General features: G+C 37.1%; 1 protein-coding gene across 1 annotated transcript in view; it reads left to right on the plus strand.

Annotated features, from left to right (window-relative positions):
• Positions 1 to 21,851, plus strand: part of LOC143386430 (uncharacterized) — a 146,891-nt gene that overhangs the window by 119,111 nt on the left and 5,929 nt on the right. The window contains exon 4 of the mRNA XM_076841527.1: positions 9,434 to 9,526. Within this exon, the coding sequence (XP_076697642.1) occupies positions 9,434 to 9,526 (93 nt within the window). The remainder of the gene's footprint in view (positions 1 to 9,433; positions 9,527 to 21,851) is intronic.

A 21,851-nucleotide genomic window follows, 5' to 3' on the forward strand; every position in this document is an offset into this window, starting at 1 on the left:
TGGGTTCAATCTCAGCACCACATATAAATAAATAAAACAAAAGTATTATGTCCATCTACAACTAAAAATATTTTTTTAAATTACTTTGTTTAGAAAATAGTATATCCATATTAGAAGAAGCAAGATAAATCACCTATAGTTATATAATTTTGAAAGCACTAATGTTCCTATGTGCTGAATGTCCTTACCATTAGGAAGATGGGTTTGAAGCCAGAAAACGTGTGACTATAACAGTGAGCAAACTGTGTCATGATGATGATTATGATTTTCCCAGGAAACAGAAATAATGGTGGTTACATCACATCACAGGGAAAAAATTAGATAATGTGCTTGATATCTAACATAGCACTTGGCTATGTTATAGTGGTTAGTAAAACTTTTTTTTAACTAACATTACTGTTTTTATTATGTAAATATACAAAACTAAGAAAACTACTGAAAATGCAATTTTGAGGAGATCTGAATCTTTTTCCTGTTTCAAGCACAGGTTTACACTTAAGTCTAGAACAATATATTTGACTTTTTTTTTTTTTTTTGCATTGCATTGGCTTTTAACTAGCTAGGGATTAGTTTTTCTAATTTACACATGCCACATGCACAGTTCTATGTTCTTATCTTTATAATGATATCAACAATGCCTTTTTTATGCACCTGTAGAAATATCAAAAGGACTAATTCTATTTCAGAAAAAAAAAGCTATAAAGAGGTGTTAATTTTTTAAACAAATGGAAAATTTTTCATTTATTTCTTAGAAAATGCTGCAAGGAGTCAAAACAAAGTTGGGCTGTGTGCTTTAATATCTGTGCTCAAAAGAAATTAGTATTTTGCTTTTTTAAAATAGTAGTCTTCCAAGAAAAAACAACATTTATGGACTCTTCACAGATTTGGTAATTTGTATTCTAAATGGATTACCATTTAAAATATATGAATACAGCATTTATTTTATCTGAATTAGTCTTTAGAAGTGATTGTATGATATGCAAATGAGGGAGAAGATATAGACAGAGGATTCCCAGGGGCTGTGACCTGCATAGTTTTGACATCAGGGCTGCTGATTCCAGAGATAAGGGAAATGAGACTTTCTTTTACTGGACTCATAAGACTGAATGGAAAAAAAAAAAGCAAGCTTTTATTCACTTCTCCCATCTGCTCTATGCTCTGCTTTTCTGACCCATGCTCAAGGATATCAGCGCTTAAGGATAATAAGATACAGACATCAAGACTGACATCTCAACATTGTTATCTCCACCAGCAAGCAAAACCAGGTGACGTCAATGGTGTTGCTGCATCCAGGGTATATTCAACTCTATCTCCTGATGTCATCACAAAGTGTCAGAACTCTGCAGTAGTTATTTGTTGAAGTAGGTATATTAGGGAAGAAGCATGTGAGTTCCTCCTACTGGTATCTCATAAATCAATTGCTTATGAAGACATCAATGTGTGATGTGTATGTGTTCCTGAGTAACACTGAAATGGCCCTTTTAAAGTTCCAGAAACATCCTCTGACTGCTGTTGAGACCTCTAAATAAATAAATACAAATAAATACATACGTATTTATTTGATATTGATGGTGGGTTTTTTTTGTTAATACATCCTTATCAATTAATGGGGGGAAATTCCATATATGGGAAATGCTAGGATCTCAGGATTTATAGTAACAAGGATCATTACTATTGAGTACAATATCTACATAGAGGTATGTATGATAAAAGCATTTGAAATAGTTGAGAAGTTGTGCAAGGCAGTGATATAAAAAATTAGACCACCCCAAAATTTAAATGCTTAAGATGGCATTAGCAAGTTATCTGACTCATGATCTGTGTGTCGACAATTTGGGTTGGTTTCCACTGGATCGTTCTTTTGTTCTTGGAGTGGGCTTCATTATATTCTTGGGTGATGGGGATGAGTTGAGAAAGTTGCAATATATTCAGAAATGAGAGTCAGGCTGGATATTGCCATGCATGATTCTCTTTCGAATCTCCACAAAATTCTTCATGCTTATTTCTTATATTTAATTTTGCCTGTAAGCTAACTAAAATAAATTGCAGTGAAGTGTAATGTTTTGAAATAATCCCATAGTTTTCAAGTGCTCTTGAGCAATAGAAAGCAACAGGGCTCTATGTGCTTTTCTCCACTGACTTAACACTTATTGTTTTTGCTGCCTGGAACAGTTCTCTTTAATTGATACTTGGCTTGATATCCTTTTAAATTATTAAAGATTGGAGGCGCTCATTAAGCAAGAGATTAAAAGACATGGTAGACACAGCTAATTATTAAAGGCCCAAGAAGGGACATGAAATGCATTTTATCTGAGGCTTTAGTGGATTGTTAAAGTAAATGAATGGTTTAGTGATAAACCAGTCAGAGTTAATCAATTGAGTAAAACTATGGGGAAGCTATTTGAGTCTAAATTTGAAGGGTTTATAAGTAATCATAGTGAGAGACTTTCAGCTGCTCCCTATTTCTTTAATTTTAGACTGTTGAGCTGTTAATTGGTCAGGAAATTGGGTCCAAGCACTAGAGCTAATGGTAACTAGAGGAAGACTGCTTATGGATCTTTGAGGAGAAAGTCTGTGTTGCTAAACATTAGCAGGTCAGAAGTCAGAGTGAATACTTTTGTGGCACATTGTGATTTAAAGGTTGCCATGAATCAGTGTGGAGGCAGAGCTCTGAGGAGGCCTATTTTCAACTTCCTCACTTCCTGAACTTTTCAACCTCTCAACTGCTCCTTTAACTTCCAATAACGAGCTGTGTATTATTTTTGCCTGCTTACTAAGAGGGAATGTTGGTTGTTGACATAGCCACTGTTGGCCAGTGAGATTAGTAACATGATACAGAGATTTTCACCACTTTAAAGTCACTGGTTCAACATGGCTCGAATAGGTAATGACTTAAAGTTATTCTGACCTGACAGCTGTTTAGAAGCCCATTTGAAGTGAACTATTTCTTGGTTTGCCTCCAGACAGGGGACATGTTGCTGCTGTGGATTGCAAAATGTCATCTCTATTGGAATCCCACATTGCAGTGTTGAGTCATCACCACGAAGGCTAAAATAACATGTTCCCCAGAATTAGGAACATTTGGCTGGCTTTTGTGTCAAGGTTTTGAGCCCTGTGGAAAAATAATATTGAGTTAGTTTCTCGCTAGATTCAAAGTCACTCTGCTTACAAGCTTAATACCATTAACTAGTTCAAGACACCAGGGCATCATTTAATGCATTGCTAACAATCTACTAAAGCTTCAGAGAAGATACATTCTATGTCTCTTTTTGGGGTTTCCACAATTAGCTGTATCTACGGGCCTTCTAATCACTTATTTAATGAACACCTTTGATTGGAAATAAGTGTCTGCCAGTCACCCAAGGAGTGATTTAAGACCTAGAAAAGAGGGTCCAGGGTTTTAAATCACCTCGGACTCAGTAATTTCCAGCTTCACAAAACTCATGCTGAAAAGGCTCATAGTTCAAAGACAACAACCACAGCAAATTGCAAAGGGAAGTGTAAAAGTAGAATGGGATTGCAATTAGGGAAATAGAATATGACACACTGGTTAATAATAAAACTTTGTTTAAAAACTGCATGCATTTAAAGTGGCTGTGACAGGAGGACATACCCCAACTGCAGGGTTTCAAGTCGTTGAATATAGCTCTTCTTCTAATTGTGTGCCTGAAGATAGAGCAAGGACTCTAATAATGCTTTTTACGACATAACCTTTCTTTCTACTGTTCTGGGGTTGTCATTATATCCAATGTGTTACTGCTGTAAGAAACGTAATAACTTAATTCTGATTTTATGTTAAACTTTGCTGTAATATTAGTGCAAAATATGCAGACTTTCATCTGTGTAGTTAATTTCTTCTGTCTAATCTTTCTAAATTATAGTAGTCAAGTCTGGTAGTGCAAATCCTCTTTTCTGCATTCATGTCTTATTGGTCTGTACTTTGTGGAAAGGCAGTGCACATTTCTTTTGTTACCTTTCCACCCTCACACTGCTGCGGAGTGGGCTGAGAATATGGTTGGTGGCTGATGAATGAAAATTTTAAGTCACTTCTGACCTCTCTTGAGCATGAGCATTATGGTTTGGTTCTGAACTGTCCCCCAAAAGTTCATGGTAGGCAGAGCAACAGTGTTCAGGGGTGAAATGATTGGGTCCTGAGGGCTCGGACCTCATTGTTGGATTAATCCATTTGATGGATCAATAATTTGAATGGACTTTCTGGGAGGAAGGACCTAGTTGGAGGAAGCAGATCACTAGGAGCATGCCCTGGAAAAATTTAGCTTCTCCTCAGCACTTCCCCTGCCTCTGTACTTCACAGCTGCCATAAACTAAACAGCTTTTGTCTACCACACCCTTCCACCATGATGCTTCTGCCTTGAGGCCAGCATACCATGGACTGAATCCTCTCAAAATCAGGAACCCAGATAAATCGATTCTCCTTTAAGTTGTCCTTGTCAGGTATTTTGGTCATAATGGAATTAAATTACTATTATAACTTTTATGGTTATTTTTCACAGAATCTAAAGTTCAAGGCAGGAAGAGGACTAACTCTTCCCAATCTCTACTCAACCTATTTATGGACATTAGGCATTGGTATAAAAAGCATGTCCCCTCAGTGTTCCCAGTGTGCCATGCTCTGGCAGGCATCAGTCTTCATTTAAGTTGTGAGACTTTGCAGGTTATTTTAGAAATTCTGTAAGCTAAAATTTGTGCAAAACGAGTCCTTTAAACAGCAATTCATAGCGAAGCCAAAAGAGCAAGGATAGAGTGCTAATTCTACAGTCATATTGCTATCCCTAGGGAACCAGGTGGAAAATATGAAGTAGGTAATTTCTTTGTTTATTTTGACACTTCTTCACTTAATACCTATGTTGCAGCAGGGATTCTGTGTTAGGCTGAAATGTGAACAGAATGTTTTCAATTTTCCTTTTCCTGAGCTTCTGTTCATACTTCAAAACTTTTCTCATATTTTATTTTTCTTTGCAATAGCTTTCCCTAGCTCTACTCAACAATTGTTCACTTTCTTGTCTGTATTCTGATTAAACTTTGCTTTTACCTTTAACATGTATATGTATCATTGAGTTGTAAATATATTTATTTGTCTATTTTTCTTAATAGTACATGAACAATTGAAAGTAAAAAAAAAATGGATCTGCATTTTTCCACCCTCCTCTTTCCCAGTACCAAGGATATATAGAGCCACATAATACCTAATTAGCATTGTTAAATATACAGAAGTTGAAAGAAAGCTAAGATTTTCTTAAAATGTATTAGAAAGAGCATGGTTCGGCATTGTTAGCAAAGTTAAAATTTATTTTGTATTGAAAATAACCTGGCAGTTAATGAAATTTGTGTGTGTGTACATGGGCATATATGTGATACTGGAGATTGAACCTTAGGGCCTTGAACATGCTAGGCAATTACTCTACAAACTGAGCCAAATCACCAGCCCTGGTTAATGTGTGAATTGCAGATCAAAATGGCTCTAATTATAATAGTACTGTAATAAACTTCATTTGAAAATGATAGAATTCATATTGTCAGTTTTAAGATGGTTGAGGAATAACAAAAATTATAATAGACTTATCATGAATTAAGAAGATGGCTTAGAAGCTACTCATATGATAAATCTATCTTACAGTAGTTTCAGCAGATGAATATAAACCTGATAGATTAGATGAGAAATAGATACGTAGGAAGAAAGTAAAGACATGGGTGTTCTGACTAACATCAAGTTCACTCCCAAATATGTAATTTTGTATTTTACTAGAGAACAAATGTATGAAGTTAGTTTGCTTGATTCCCTCAAGTCTGCACTAACAAGTTATTCATTAAGTGGTTTTGGTACTCCACTGACTTCTGTTACTTCTGTGGTCTCCTGGATCATCACCATATATGTTACCTAGGAACTTGTTGGAAATGTAGAATCAAGAGCAGCATCCCAGACTTTTGCAGTTGTTCCATTTTAGTAAAAGCTCCAGCCGATTCATGTGCACATTAAAACGGAGTAGCTCTTGTCTTAATGTATGTCATTGAAACGTACATGATGATTACAGAAGATGAAGCCCATTTGAACAAATAATTAATTGTCATTTTCTTCCAGGACAGAAGAACATATGTTTTTAAGAAAACATCTTTCTGGATGCCTTTAAGTAGGGAAGCAATTTTTTTTTTTAAATCTGAAAATCAGTTTATATCTTTTGAAATTTATTGTTCAATTGACAAAGAAAAAGGGGGAGGGGCAGATACAAAGTAGTCCAGTTAAAATTAGAATTTCTTTCTTTTTGTCAGGAAGTGACTTCTTTTCAATACAAAGATTGAAAAATAGTGAATATTTGCAGAAGTTTGCTAGCATTTTTAGTTTAATTATTTTAATCTTCCCAAACAGTATTTACAGTCAAGTAATATAATCTTTGTATTTTCACACACAGAAAATTCTGGTTAAAAGGTATCTAGATGTACTGAGACATCAGGGAAACTGAAAGAATTAAGTTTTGCTTTGAAATCAGGGTGTCTATAATTGGCTGGTCATCCATTTTAAAACTAGAGTTCTTGGTCTAGTTATATCATATAACTATTATCATAACTATTATTTTCATTCAGATTTTATTTGAATCCTGGGTGGGAGTGTCCATGTAATTTCCTGGACAAAAATCATGATAGGCATTAGAAAAAAAAAAAAGGAAAACCAAAGAGTAGATTTAGTAAAGAAAACTGATATTATCTACTGTTTTCCTTTCTTTTCTTTCATTTTACATTTGTTAAAAAATGGAATTCTTGTTTGTTGGAGAAGTTGGCCCTGTGATTTGTTTGCCCACATTGTGATATGAGGAGCCACATTAGGTAGTATGATTCTAAGGCTTGTGCATGGGGATTAATAATACCAATTGCTCAGAGCAATGTATTTGGCCTTAGAATTTTCAGAGAATCAAACCAGTGATGGTAAACTTGCTTTATTATGATTGCTGGAAATCTACTTCCATTCCTGCTGGACGCTTAAACAGCTTCCTCTGGGAAGTCCATTTTCCCCTACCCTCACCCCTAAGTCAATCAACCACACGAAACCTCTGAGGTTCATCTCCTGCTAGGGTCCACATCCAACCCCATCTAATTGCAATAATGGCATTTTACTTTTGAGGGGTAGTTTTATCCACTGGGCAGCAGAGACCCTTTCATGCAGCAAAATATAAATATCCTGATGTCTCCTTTTCCTTCTCCTTTCCTCTGAGGACCCAGAGCATAAGATCAGATCAACTCAAATATCTTGAAAATGGTGCTTTCTACTGGCAGTTATTATTTTGTTCATTTTTTTAAGTGACCTTAATTTTTTTCCCCTCTTCCTTCCCTAACACCTGAGGCACAGAGAAATACAAACCCATCCAAATGCATCCAGACATTGCTTGTCCTGCTTTATGTTTGTATTTTTGACTGTTTGGAAATTAATTAAGAGATGTTGATTTCAAAGTGCTTTTTTCTAAGTTTCTCAAATATTTAAACAATTTTTACACTTTTTTTAATATTTCCCCTTTCTCTCTGTTTGTAATAAGATTAATTATGTGAGGTGCACTGCTGCTTATCCCCATGAAAGAAAATCTAAAACGAGGGATTTCAGCTTCAAGAAGGCTATTTTGTCCTGTTTCCGATGTTCTAAAGGGATTAATTTACCATATCGTATAGCCCTGGAAGACTGTGATAATTGAAAACATCCATATTCATTGCATGTTCAAAGGGATCTGTCTGACTTTGTAATGTAAAAAGTGCATTTTTAACCTGAACGGGGACCTGCATCTGCTATTGCTTAATCCTATTAGTCCAACAGTTCCAAAGCTTTAGTGTATAATCATTAGCTCGTGTTAATCCTGAGACATGCCTCCAGCTTCAGCCTGTCAGAAGGAATCCCTGCAGGGAAAATGTGGAGGTGCTGATAGCACAACAGCAACTAATCTTATCTTAAATGCTAGCAGCAGCTTCTATCTGTGATAGCCAGGGAATTAAAAACAAATTTTTTATGGGTATTGGATAGCAGGGTGTTCCTCTCTCTCTCTCTCTCTCTCTCTCTCTCTCTCCTGTCTTCCTTGCCCTAGTTTCCCCAGATTCTTTGTTAGGATGATGCTAGTAATGTAGTAATGACAAAACAGGATGAATGGAAAGAGAGTGGGGAAAGAAATGTTTAAGATACTGGTTCGGCAGTGGAAGCTCCTTGCTAAATCACTTAGGACACTTGCCAGGTTGCCTATCATTTTTATGCCTTGACGTCAGGAAACAGAGCCAATCCTGTGCTTTGTGCTGCTGTGGATTATAAAGTAAGATGACAAAATGTGTCTTACAGTTATCACCACCTCCCAGTGGCATGGCCTCCTGAGAGTCTAAGCTCTGGGTCCCCAGGCATTGAAAGATGCTTGCCTGAGTAGAGAAGTAAATTGCCCTAGACTACTAGCAGATGAGGATTTTATAGGTGGGGAAGAAAATGGCCAGGGGAAGTTGGGAGTAGGGGAAAGTGTGGGTTTAGGGGAACCTGTAAGATATATATAAAAATGTTGTCACTGAGTAGAGTTTAAAGCTGTATGTGTATTACAGATCAGAGTAGAATGAGAGTAAAGAAGACTTTTGGAAGGGAAGATTTTTACAAAAAATGGAAGAGAATATTTAGACATTGATATAACAAATATTAATCAGGCAATTACTATGAGCAAATCACTGGTACTCCAATGGTGAATATGGTCCCCAGTATCATAGAACTAGGGTGGTAGTCTAATTGCTTAATTAACCAATGAAAAAAGAAAAATACAGGCACAAGAAATGATTACACTATGATAACTTGTAAGGTGCTGTGCTCTACAGTAGGATGTCTCTGCCTGGATGGTGTAAATTCAGTGTGGTCATTGGTAAAATGCCTCCAAAGAGACTTGTTAAGCATATTGTGGTCCTCATTTTTATATCATCTTTTAAAGTTTACCTACCTACTCCCACCCTCAAAGGCCAGGGAAAAGTCAGGCATTACAACCTTTCTCTACCCATCTAAATTTACCCTCTAGTAATTAAACTTTAGAAATACTTTTAAATTCAGACATTTTTTGCAGCTACATGAATTCCATCTACATGATGGAGATACAATGCAACTGAAAATCAAACACCATGATTTTCCTTATGCTGTTGTTTTGCACTGTGCGGTGGTTTAAGTGCTATTGGTAGAATGTGAGATGAGCAAGCATGTTTTATTTTGATATTTTCATGTGCCCTGCTTTAGGCACTTCTATTTATGATTTGAACTTTCCTTTGGGAGTTGACTTAACTAAAAGAAAATAGTATTAAAAGCATTATTTGAGTTATAAATAGTATAGGAGTTGTGAGCATATAGCAGAAATGTTAAGTATGGCATTTGGATAATTTGATGTATAACAATTACACTATAAAACTATTTTTTTTTTTTGTAAAGATGGGCAACTCTCCATCCACCACTATGAAGGAAATAGTTGCTGTACCTCCTGCAGGAACATACTGCTGCCTTGGGGAGGAGCAAGTTCATCAGGTAATACGCTCTTCATTTGATTGGATTTACCAGGTGCAATAGACTGAATGTTGATGTCCCTCCAAAATTCATATGTTAGCATCCTAACTACTAATGTGATGTTGTGATAGTGTTAGGAATAGGTCCCCTTGCCATGTATTGATATTGAATCTAGGGCACTCTACATTTCCAGCCACCATGTTTTTTTTTTTTTTTTTTTGATAGTGTCTCACTAATTTGTTTAGGTTGGCCTCAAACTTGTGATCCTCCTGCTTAAGTTTCCTGAGTCTCTCAGATTTGCAGGCATGCACAATAGCAGAAGGTATTCTTGAAAGGGTTGGTGCTCTCATGAATAGGATTGGTACCCTCATAAACAGCCCCCAGATTGCTCTCTAGTCATTTTATCTATTATGTGAGAATATAATCAGAAGTCAGACATCTGCAAACTGGAAGAGAGCTCTCACCAGAACTTAACTCTCATCTTGAATTCCCAGCCTCTAGATCTGTAAGAAATATTTTTTGTGTCTTTTTCAATAAGCCATATAGTATATGGTGCTATGTTTTAACAGTCCAAACTGACTCAGATACTGGTAGTGACATGTATTGCAGTAAGGTACCTTAAGATAATCAGAAGTGGAAACAGCAACAAATAGGTTCTTAGGTGTGTAAATTGAAGGACAACTGAACAATAAACAATTAATATTTATTTTATAAACTTTAATTAACTCATTCAGTTTTAGTTTACTCTAAGTACAATTATTTATAATTACTTTTCATTATACTTCCCGAGGACAAAAAAATGTAAATTTTTGCCTAGCTCCTAAATATTCCCTTTCTATTCATTGATATTATTGCTTTGGGGGTAACTACAGAGCAATAGCAGAATGTGCTATGCAGAATATCTTAGAAGAAAAACCATTGTATTGTTTATTTCTTTACCTGTAAGAGCATATCAGGAAATTACTTGCAATTATATTTAAGATGTCATATGAACAATAATCACCACATTTTTAATCTCCCACTTTTCATTTCCTCATGGGTCCGTGGTGGAGTTTATGAAATTAAAAATCTGGAATTAGATTTATGCAGATGATCAAACACGAGGACAAGCAGCTCATACTTGTTTAACATGATACCTGCCATGTGCCTTGCCAGAAACTGGAAATGTCAATAGAGGACTTTTTCTCCAATAGAGGATAGACAATTTGTACACATGCTACTTTTTATAAAGGGAAGAAAGCATAAAAATAGGGAGTCTGGGGCAAAAGGATTGGAAACCAGATGAAGAAATAAGAAGTGACCTGTATGAGCAGTTGTCAATTCTGACTGTACATTAGAATCACATATATGAGTAGGTGTCCTCATCCCTGGAGATTCTAACTTAAGTGGTTTGGGTGGGGCTTCATCATTACCTTTTTGTTTTGCTTTGTTTTGTTACTGGGGATTGAACTCAGGGACACTTGATCACTGAGCCACATACCCAGTTCTATTTATTTATTTATTGTATCTTATTTAGAGAGATGGTCTCACTGAGTTGCTTAGTGCCTCACCATTGCTGAGGCTGGCTTTGAACTTGTGATCCTCCTGTCTCAGCCTCTTGAACCTCTGGAATTAAGGGCTTGTGCCACCACACCCACTCCCTACATACTTTCTGTGTGCATCCAGGAATAAAAAACAAAACAGTGTTCTAAATACTTGTCAATAATAACTGGGTACTTTGGAGAATTTTTAAGTGTAAGGATCATATTTCCTATGATAGATTGTGTATATATATATTTTAAGCATTGTTAAGAATTGATTCACTTAAAATAGCTCACCAAATAGTTTTCTTTGTGATGTTGTTTCACAGCATGTTGATGCAGAATTAAAAAATAATTATTGCTTATTTACAATGAATACAGCTTTTATTTACCTTTAATTATGAATTCATAAAGAAAAAAATAATCTAAAAATTGGTCAATGTCATTTCAACTTTTTCCAACTCTGCTGTTTCTTCCATATGGCATCTTTCACCCTTCCCAAAAATCTTAGGCTTAATTTCTGTAGTGGAAAAGCTGCCATAAATAGCTTTCAAAGACAGTTTTCTTTAAACTTATTCATTATAATGACAGAGTATTTTTAAAATCATCTTTAAGTTATCAAATGGCTTACTTGCTTTCTGTGGCCTGATTTCCTCTGAAGAGAAACTTGGATGCTGGGAACAAGTGTTGCCAAATGGAAATACTATGAAAAGGAGCTCTTATTTTCTCTAAGGGCACCTCATTAAGCAGATAGTTTCCTGAGAACTCAGCCTTCAGCATTCTGAAGAAACTAATGTAATGCTCTTTTCAAAATTGTCTAGTTTATTCTTCATTATGGATTTTCTTCAACTGTGTAAGACCTGGCTCAATTAAAGAATCTTCTAATACCAATTCTTCAGTAGAGTTCAAAGGGCACTCAAGAGGCTACCAAATCTAGTCATGAAGGTGCACAAGTCAGCAATGCAAGTTTATTCTCCCTTTTTAAATTCTAGGAAATAGTCCATGATGAATGAATGAATGCATGAATAAACAAATAGATGTGAAAGGCACCAGGACCACTTGTAGACATCTTTCCCGAATGGATAAATATTTCATTACTAATCCTATTCTCAGTAGAAATAAACAATGGCTTCTCAACAGTTCCTCTGTGATTCCTGTCTAAAAAGTATAAGCAACGGAAAGGAACTTATTCCCCTTTCTAAGAAAAGGTGGAAAAGCTCCACTCTGAGATGTCCAAGGAAATCAATCTAAATTAAAACATTGGAAAGGGTTATATATGTGGCATTTTAAAAGACTTATGGCAGAGAGAATATTACCCACCAAATTCTGCATTAATTGCCCATATTCCCCAGTCTGGTTGCACTGAGAAACAGGTCATATAACTTGCTTGGGCTGGAAAAATATAAATACGTGTTTGTCAGGAGTAGAGGAGTAGAAAGACGATGAATAATTGCCAATCTCTCTGTATTCCCCTAATATAGCAGATGAGAAGGCTGCATGTTCCAGATGTTCAGTTATAAGGAGGTGGGGCCTGTGTGTGTCAGGGAGACTGGAGCAGGGCTTCTCCTCCTTTTCCTTACCAATCAATATAGGTAATACAGTAAGTCTGAGAAATATTAAACGATTGAGAATTTATTGACTGATACAATTAACAAATACTATGATCATGTATAACATCAATCTTGATGATTTTATGCATGAAATGATTCTAAATTTGCATATCTTTTTTTAGTTTTTAGAAGTAATATAAAAACAACAATGAGTACTGGTAGCTATCAAATCACTTCCTTTAGAGCCAAGGCTCAGTTTGGTGGGGGGAACACTGCAGGGAGCTGAGGAAGAGGTCCATCTGCATTGTGTGCAAGGGAGGGTGCTGCTAAAGCTCTTCCTGGGCTTGAAGAAAATAATTGGGCTCATTAAGTTGCTTTTCAGTCATCTTTTCTTTAGTCTAAATAACCCTTAGGTTAATTAGACATGGTTTCTGGCCCCGGGAAATTTTTCTCTGTGTGGTTAGTAATGGAGAGAATGAGCATAACTCAGTAATTAAATTTTCAGTTTTATAAATGCTAAAGAATGGCAAAGTACCTGTAAGGTGTATTTAAAAATCAATAGCCCTTGTAAAACTAATGTATTGTATCAATAATTCTGCAAATATTAGGTCATAATTGAGATGCTTCTGTTTAGTCACAAAAAATAGTTGGTCCCCATGAATGCCTGGCCATGTATGCTGTTCATTAACAAATAGGATTATGCAGTGTGGCCATTTCTGCCTTCAAATATACCTAGCTTTGTTTTAAAAATACTGTTGCCTGGGTTAGTCCCAGAGCAACTGAATAAGAATCTCTTCTGAATCATTCAAATATCCAATTAGGGTTGGAACTATTAGAAAGGATACTCTCCTCTTCTGGTTTCAAGTACAGTTTTGATACTAGAAAAAAAACATATATGTAGAAGTGCTTTGTAAATAATAAAGAGTGAAAATATGATATTTTCCTTGTTATTACTATAGATTCAATGGCATGATTAAATCCTATTCTAATCATATTTATTAAAGTAACATGAAATAAAAACTATTTTAGTAAATTATCTACCTATCACTGCCCAAGAGAAAACCAAAAGTTTAAATATAGTGACTACTGGCAGACACTTTTTTCCTTCCCCCTAGAATCTGCATATTTGTAAAAAGGAAAAGCAATGCACCATTTTAATAAATTACCATTCTTCCCAGTGTGGTGGCTCATGCCTGTAATCCCTGTGATTTAGGAGGCTGTGGCAGAAGGATCGCAAACTCATAGCCAGCCTTAGAAATTTAGGGAGACCCTGTCTCAAAATAAAAAAAAAAATAGAAAGAGCTGGGAATGTGGCTCAGTGGTTAAGGGCCACTGGATTTAATCCCTGGTATCAAGAATAAATAAATAAAGAAACAAATTTCTCTGGCTGTGTTCTAGGCATAGTGTTAATAGCAGTATTATTAGAATGACTGTTACTTTGTAATCTAATTCTTTTCCACCATCTCTACGTCTTCACTTCTTAATGGATTGAGCATCTAAGTCAAGATCCCACATAAGGCAGAGGTAGGAAAGGGGTGTAGCTCAGGAGGTTACCTAATGCTTTGCATGTAAATGGACCTAGATTTGATTCTTGGCTCTGCTATTTGCTATTTGTGTGAAATTGAGTAAGTTATGTGCACCTGTGCTTCTTAAATCTTTATTGAGTTTTTGCTATCACCAGACATTTTGGTTAGAGAAGATCAGCATGAAAAACAAACAAAAAAAGTCCAATACTGAAAGATCTTGTAGTCCAGAAGGGAAGAACAGCAAGCAAAGGTACAATGATTTTTACTTTGAGTGTTGTCTTATAATTAAGCCAGCCCAATGCCTGGCAGAGGAGCTGTTCAGTAAGTGATAATGAATATTGTCATTATCTGTTGTCTTGGGCATGCCAGAATTATTACAAGCCGAAGGACATGAATCCAAGCCCTGAGCCTAAGCTTGCCTGGCAGTGGCAGAACTCAGTTTCTCACCTCTGTGTGTTGAGAGAGAGAACAGGGAATTCCCTGGAGTACAAAAGAGGCCTTGAAAAGTCTGCCCTTGACCTCAGCAGTTCCTGTTGTTGGATTCATTCTAAAGCTAATCTATGGTTTTGGGTTTTCTCCAAGATTGACAGGGCATGATTCCAGATCACGATTTCAGAGCTCATCCTGACCAGTAGGGAGCTGCCTAGGTTATCCTCAGAAACACCTTGGCCTCCTGAGAATCTGCCCAACCAAAATTCCTGGGAGCTGGGCCAGACTCCTTCAGGCCTTTTCTGGTCTTGCTGGGGAATCAGCTTTGAGCCAGAACCTATTCCAAGATGAGAGGTGAGCAGAGGCTTGCCCAAACATTAACCATCTCTCCTAGTCATGTTTTTCTTTTGTAGATCCAGTATATCCAAATTAATGGAATTTAGAAAAATCTTATCAATGTAATGAGAAAATCTCAGCATCTGATCATTTTTATTTATTTATTTATTATTTATTTATTATATTTATCTTTTCGTTTTCGTTGGATGCAATACCTTTATTTCATTTATTTTTATGTGGTACTGAGGATCCAATCCAGGCCCTCGCACGTGCTAGACAAGCACTCTACCACTGAGACACAGCCCCAGCCCCTGATCATTTATTTTAAAGGCAAACATTCCTAGTTCCTAGTGTACTGACATTAATTAATGTCATTCTATCATGTTATCAGATGAATCTGCCAAGCCAGATCTTGAATTTCCTTGTGTTCTAAAACATATAGGTGTTCATATTTTAAACAAAAGCAAAGTTAAAAAAAATCCTTTCCAATGAAAGAAAATAATTGACATATAGCTTATAAGTGATAAAAACATTTTTAATGTATTTTATTTTTCTGTTTTCAGTACTGATCTCAAACATGCCTATTTAGTTGCTAATTTAAACACAGTCAACTATATTACTATCAGTTCAACAGTGATATCTAGAAATATATTGACTTTAAGGCTCTTTTTGCACTGTAGCTGATTAGAATGCACTAAGGGTCAACTTGTTTGTAGATTTTGAACAATTTAAGAGAGAAGTGTTACCTGTATAAAATTGCTGGTCACAACATAGCTCCTGTTTACTTGCTTCTCATAGAAGATGCTTTCTGAAAAATGTACCAACCTGAGCTATTTACAGTGGTGACATAGGTCAGAGAGCTCTGTTGGACCAAACTTTAGTCAGGTTCCAAAACCTTCTCCTAGGCCTTTCTTATAAATCTCCTTTTTAGCAAAGAATGCTGCTGTGTTAGGGTTATGGTTTGAATATGAGGTATCCCCCTAAGTCACCTGTATTAGTGTAGGGATTTTCAGAGAAGAATTGTTTGGATTGTGAGAACTAGAACCTAATCAGCACATCCTAGTTTGAATGGACTAACTTGGGTAGTAACTGTAGGCATGTGGGGCTAGGCATGAGGGAGTAGGTTGCTAAAGGCATGCCCTGAAGGGGAGAAGCCTCTTACCCTCTCTCTCTGTTCCCTGACCCTGCCATAAACAGAGCAGCTTTATTCCTTCAAGAGGCCCTTCCCTCATGAAGTGCTGCTTTACCTTGGACCCAGAACAATGATTTTGGCCATCTAGGGACTAAGATCTTAGAAACCATGAACACCTAATAAAATTTCCCTCCTCTGAGTTGTTCTTGTCAGGTATTTTGGTCACAGTAATGCATAAACTGACTAAATCCCTTTCATTCAATATCTGATCCCTCTCAATACCTGATAGGGTTCCTCATCCTCTACCAATTTATGGGTGATGTTTGATCTGGCTGACCGAGCGCTCTTCAGCAAGAATCCTGTGAGGTTAATTTAACTAGAATCTGTCCTTACCCCTGACATTTCCCTTAGTAATTTTCCATCCAGAGACTCCTATCCTGATCCTTGACTTTAAATTTCTACTTGTCCATGCAATATTTGAGAGTTGAGCACAGTCTCTCACTGCATTGTAAATCCCATTGCAGTGGGTCCCCGTAACTGTCCCTTGGTCCTAAGTACAGTTGGTCTGGTCATTCTTTAACGAGTATCATTGAATAATTCTTTCTTTTCATGCATATACATGGTGAGATCATTTCAATAGCCGCTTCTAGTTTGGAAAAGCCATAAAACTGTTTGATTCAAAACAGTGGCATTTGGTTGAGGATGTTTCCCAACTCTCCTTGCTCATTTTTCTTCTTCCCAGAGAGCCCTTTTCTCCCGTCTCTCCCCTCCTCTGCTATTCTTTACTCCCTTTACTTGTCTCATTTCATGACAAGAAGGAGTGCCTCCACTGGACCAATTCATCAAGCTGTGACACCAGCAGAGTCTCATTCCCTCCGACAGACGTCAATTTAAAAGGCAAGAGAAGATTTCAATGCAGGGGTGAGGGACATGAATGGAATTAGTCATCATTACCCCGAAGCGACATGGGCTTGCTGTAGCTGTTCCTTCGTCAGGCTTCTCATGACTATGCCCTGAGGATCACCCCCATCACTCTAAATAGTCGTGACACGGCCGATGTATAGGTTAAAATGATGAGCAGGAGAGTCAGGCCTATCCCAAAGTAAATAGACTGAATTAGAGGCATTACAACAGTTAATATGTCAGGTCCCTGTTGGGAGGCCATAGATTCTGTGTGGTCTATTTCCCCTGAATATTGAAATTGATTGTGCCTTGGGCTATGGAAGGGCTGGTGGGGGAGGGGAGCTGCCAATTCATCCTTCTACTCACATGGATCAAAGAAAGCAGACAGTGTTATGTGGAATTATTTGCTCCAAAGGTGCAGGGAATAGAATTTAATAGAGAAATGGGGTATAATAAAAGAAGCCATGAGTCTTAGCCAATGTCTCCCCAGGCCATACCATCTGAGGAGTATAAATAAGGTTATGCTCCTACCCAAATCATATTTCTCTGGCTTAGCCCTATCTGAAACTGCCAGGAACTATATTCTTCTTTTTCCTTTCTCTGCCTGGCCAACTGTCTCTAGGTGACTTCAGGGGATGGTTTCCATATTTTTGAACACACTTCTGTCAGCCAAGATATCTGAAGTTCTCCTCCTTCCCTTCTGCTCACTGCGGTGATATCTATCAGGGGAGGCTGCCAACTCTTGAACTAGTCCCTGGTGCTAAATACAAGGGGCATCATTGCTACTGTGATACTGTTGGCCTCGGCTCAGTTGCTTGTAAGACCACAGAAAGTCTTGAGTTAGTGTTCAAGTGCCTGGCACCAATGCTCTTAACCCACCTGTTTCCTTCTTTACATCAAAGCAACTGCAATGCCACAGTGACTCCAGTGGAACTGATCTGGGTGTGACTCTACTCCCTCATTTTGTTTCTTCAAGCTGTAGTCAAGAATTCAAGAATCCCTAGTTCAGAGGATCACCTGAAACTGTTCTTGCCCTGGTTTGTGTTCTTCCAGATCAGACACAGAAGGCACTATGTGCAAGATGTGTATTGATTGGGTGTGTGCTCAATATTAGCACCCATGTAAGAGCAGGTGAGAAAGGATTGGGTAGAGGGAGAAGTGGATGGACACATGTTGGGGAAGTGAGGCAGCAGGATGGGCAGAGGGAGAAGGTAAAGTTAGCTGTGGTTGCAACAGAATCCTTCTCCAATTTATATGGGGATCTGGGGCAGGGCTGGCCCATCAGAGTTGACAGCTTAGACAAGTGTCCAGGATTTGTATTCTCACCTCATGCACTTAATGAATATTCATTGTCCTAAGCAGGGGACATAAACTTGAATGAGGCAATTCTTTTCAACTGAGGGTAAATGTTGCAAAAGGATTCATCTGGGAATGGCCTTCAGTCAATACTTTTTTTTTTTTATCCAGTACTAGGGATTGAACCCAGGAGCATGCTATCACTAAGCTACCTCCCCAGCCCTTTTTATTTTTTATTTTAAGACAGGATATCACAAAATTGCCCAGGCTAGCCTCAAATGTGTGATCCTCCTGTCTCAGCCACCAGAATCACAACTATTATAGGAGTGTACCATTATTAACAGCTCTGTAGCCAACTCTGTGCAAATAGGGAAATGAGCACCTTAGTCTTCAAGAGGAAACTATGTGGTGAACATTTAATCTCTCTACCTCTCCTTTTCCCCATAGACTTTGTCAACCTTCAGCCAACATCTATTCTTAAGAAGATCCTGAAATCTTTGGCAAGGTTTTTTCCTTAGTGTTCTTTGAGTCTTCAGAAAAATGATTGATAATTCTTGTACTTGAACCACTGCCATGCAAAACCAGAATACGTTTAAGTTCTGAGAAAGCAAGGCAGGAAGTTTGAATCACACGAAGCATGTGAGACCTGAATCCAAAGACCTGAGTCTCCTCTATATTTTTTATCTCTTGGATGACATTGAACAGTTATTCTGCTCTAGTAGGCTTTGTGTCTTAAATACAGATTTGGACTAATTGGTATCTAAGGTCATTGTTCAGTTTTAGATTTGTCCAACAGTGATTCAAGTGGATATCAAATAGGCAAATTTCATGATTTATGACTTGGAGAATATTGAGAACATGGGGACAAAATAAAGCAATTAAGAAAAAAACTAGAAAAAACAAACTATAGTTAATACATTCAAGTTCAATACAGAATAGGGACCAGCAATCTTTTTCTATACAGGGACAAATAGCAAATACTTTTGACTTTGTAGTCACACATTGTCTATGTGACAGCTACTCCCTCACTTCTGCTGTTGTAATGTGAAAGCAACCAAACATTTAAATTAATAAGCATGTCTGTGTTCTAATGAAGATTTATTTACAAAAACACTTGTGGCTTTCACTCCCTGATTTAGAGTTAAAGAACGAAATCTTAATGATTATGTAATGCCTTGCTGTTCAAAATGGGTGCTCAACATTGTCATATTCTGAACGGGTATTAGAAATGAAGAATCTTAGCACATCAGACAAACTGAATTAGAATATACATTTCAAAGATATCCACAAATGATTTACATGTACTATAAAACTCAAGTATCACTGATCTAATCTAATATTCTCATTTTTCACAAATGAACATACTGAGGCTCAGAGTGATTATATGACTCATCTGAGCTTACACAGGTAGTTTTAGATCAAACTGAGATTAAAGGTCTTCTGTTTTTTTCTTCATTCTATGGAATGTCAGGCAAAATTACCTGCCTTTCTGGAACTACTATTATTTTTTAAAAGGAAGAAGAAAATTTAAGAACTAAAAGTAAAATATTCAGCAAAATTTATAAGTGCTTTAGAAAAGGAGAGATAACAGAGAATATAGAGAGGCGCATATTACAATTTTATATGACTCCATCAAGCAAGACTTTGAGGGCAACATCTGAGCAAAGACTTGAAAGAGGCCAAGGAACTGGTATGTAGATACCTAAGGAAAGGGTCTTCCAGACACAGGGAACAGTAGATGGAAAATCTTCGCATTGGTATATGATTAGTGCATTCAAAGGACAATATGGCAGCCCTGTGGCTCAGAGCAGTATGAAAGTGGGGGAGTTGGTTGAAAATAAGATCATGAGGTCAGAGAGAGGTACTAGCCAGTAGAATAATTGAGGACACCTTGTGTGAGGCATTATGAACCACTGCAAAATTTGCCTGTTTTGCAAAGTAAAAGTTTTTGTGCAGAAGACATCATGGACTCTCTGGATTCTATGTTGAGAATAGAACAGATGGAGGGTGTCAAAGTGAGAGTAGAGAGACCAGTTGGGAAAACTTTTGCATTAATGAAAGGGAGACCTGATAATGGCTCACACCAGAAGTGGTAAGGAGTGGTAGGTCTTTGTATAGATTCTGAAGGTAAAGCAAACATGTGTTCCCAATAGATGGATGTGGGTTGTAAGAGATGGAGGAGTGAAGGATGAAGTTGACATAAATGATATGGGGAAAAACACAGGAGCAGGTGAGGAGGGATATATAGAGGGATATATAGATATATTTAATTTTGACATGATAATTTGAGATGTTGATTGACATCCAGTGGGAAAAGTTGAATAGGAGCTGAACATGTGAGTCTTGAGCTCACCAAAGGATCTTGGTTGGAGTTCTAACTAAGATACACAATATGAAGACAACACTTAAGGATATGAGGTAAGGTAGATGTGTGTGTGTGTGTGTGTGAGAGAGAGAGAGAGAGAGAGAAAGAGAGGGAGAGAGAGAAAGTTCCATGAGTACTTAAGAATTTAAGGAGATGAAGATGGACCATCAGAGCACCCTATGCTACCTTCCCTTCTGTGGTAAGACCATACGCCAGAAGCATCTCCTGGGTTGTGAATGGCTTGTGAGAGTTGAACTAGTACTCTCCCCACTTTTCCTAATGCGGATAGTCTTTGACTCCATCTTTCTGGCACTTTCATCTAGGCCTGCCTCTTTCTTTCATTCTCATCAGATGCTGAACACTAGGCTTACAAACAACTTCTAGGAAGTAAAGAAGGGCTAGTTTTAAGTATTTAGATGGCTCTCTTGGTACAAACGAACTATGGTGTTTTGATTTTTTATTGCACAATATGGAGAGAAAGGGACACTGAAGCTATTTTCTGTTGACAGATTTTTATCAAAGTCTACTGCTTAAATTTTAATCAAACAACATCAACAACAACAACAACAACAACAACAACAAATGAGTCAATACAAATAGGGAGCCCTTAATTTCCAGGATGAAAGAAACTTGTTTAGGAGCAGTCAGTCTCTGGATGGCATTCAAGAAGAAGTAGGCAACATGGCTAATGAAAAACCATGCATCAACCTCTACAGTGGAACATGTTTGTACCCTCGTCAGTTTCACATTGCCAGGTCATTAATTGAACTCTGCAGGATGTCTTCTTTTGGGGAAAATTAAAGCAAGAATTGTGACTTTAGATGAATTTTATTTAAAGAATTACTACTCTCAATGGGGGTAGAGGGGAGTTTAAGCAAATAAAAAACACAAGATTGTAATTAATAGTGAGTCTAGGTAGGAATGAAAATTACAAACTCTATATAAAATTTCCAAATTATAAATATTGATTGTTTCAAATAGTTTCAAGTGCAGTGAGAGCCAACACTTGCACACACATACCACTGTGGGACACTTTCCTCTCAAGAACAAATAATAAAATAAAACAAATAATAAAAAAATTCCAGTAAACCATCATGATAAATTGTCTGAGAATCTGTTTCTTAGTTAAAAGATTTCTTGCAATAACAATAACAAAGACAATTATGACACAGAAAATAACCAAACATTAGCTATTTTCATGATGCTCTGACTATGGAAATTTAAAAATCAACCCTAAAATTGATTCAGGCAGTTTTGTTCTGGCATGTGAAGCTTCTTCTTACTACTAA

The sequence above is a fragment of the Callospermophilus lateralis genome, chromosome 2, assembly GCF_048772815.1.
Source record: "Callospermophilus lateralis isolate mCalLat2 chromosome 2, mCalLat2.hap1, whole genome shotgun sequence".
In the NCBI taxonomy this organism is placed as follows: Eukaryota; Metazoa; Chordata; class Mammalia; order Rodentia; family Sciuridae; genus Callospermophilus; species Callospermophilus lateralis.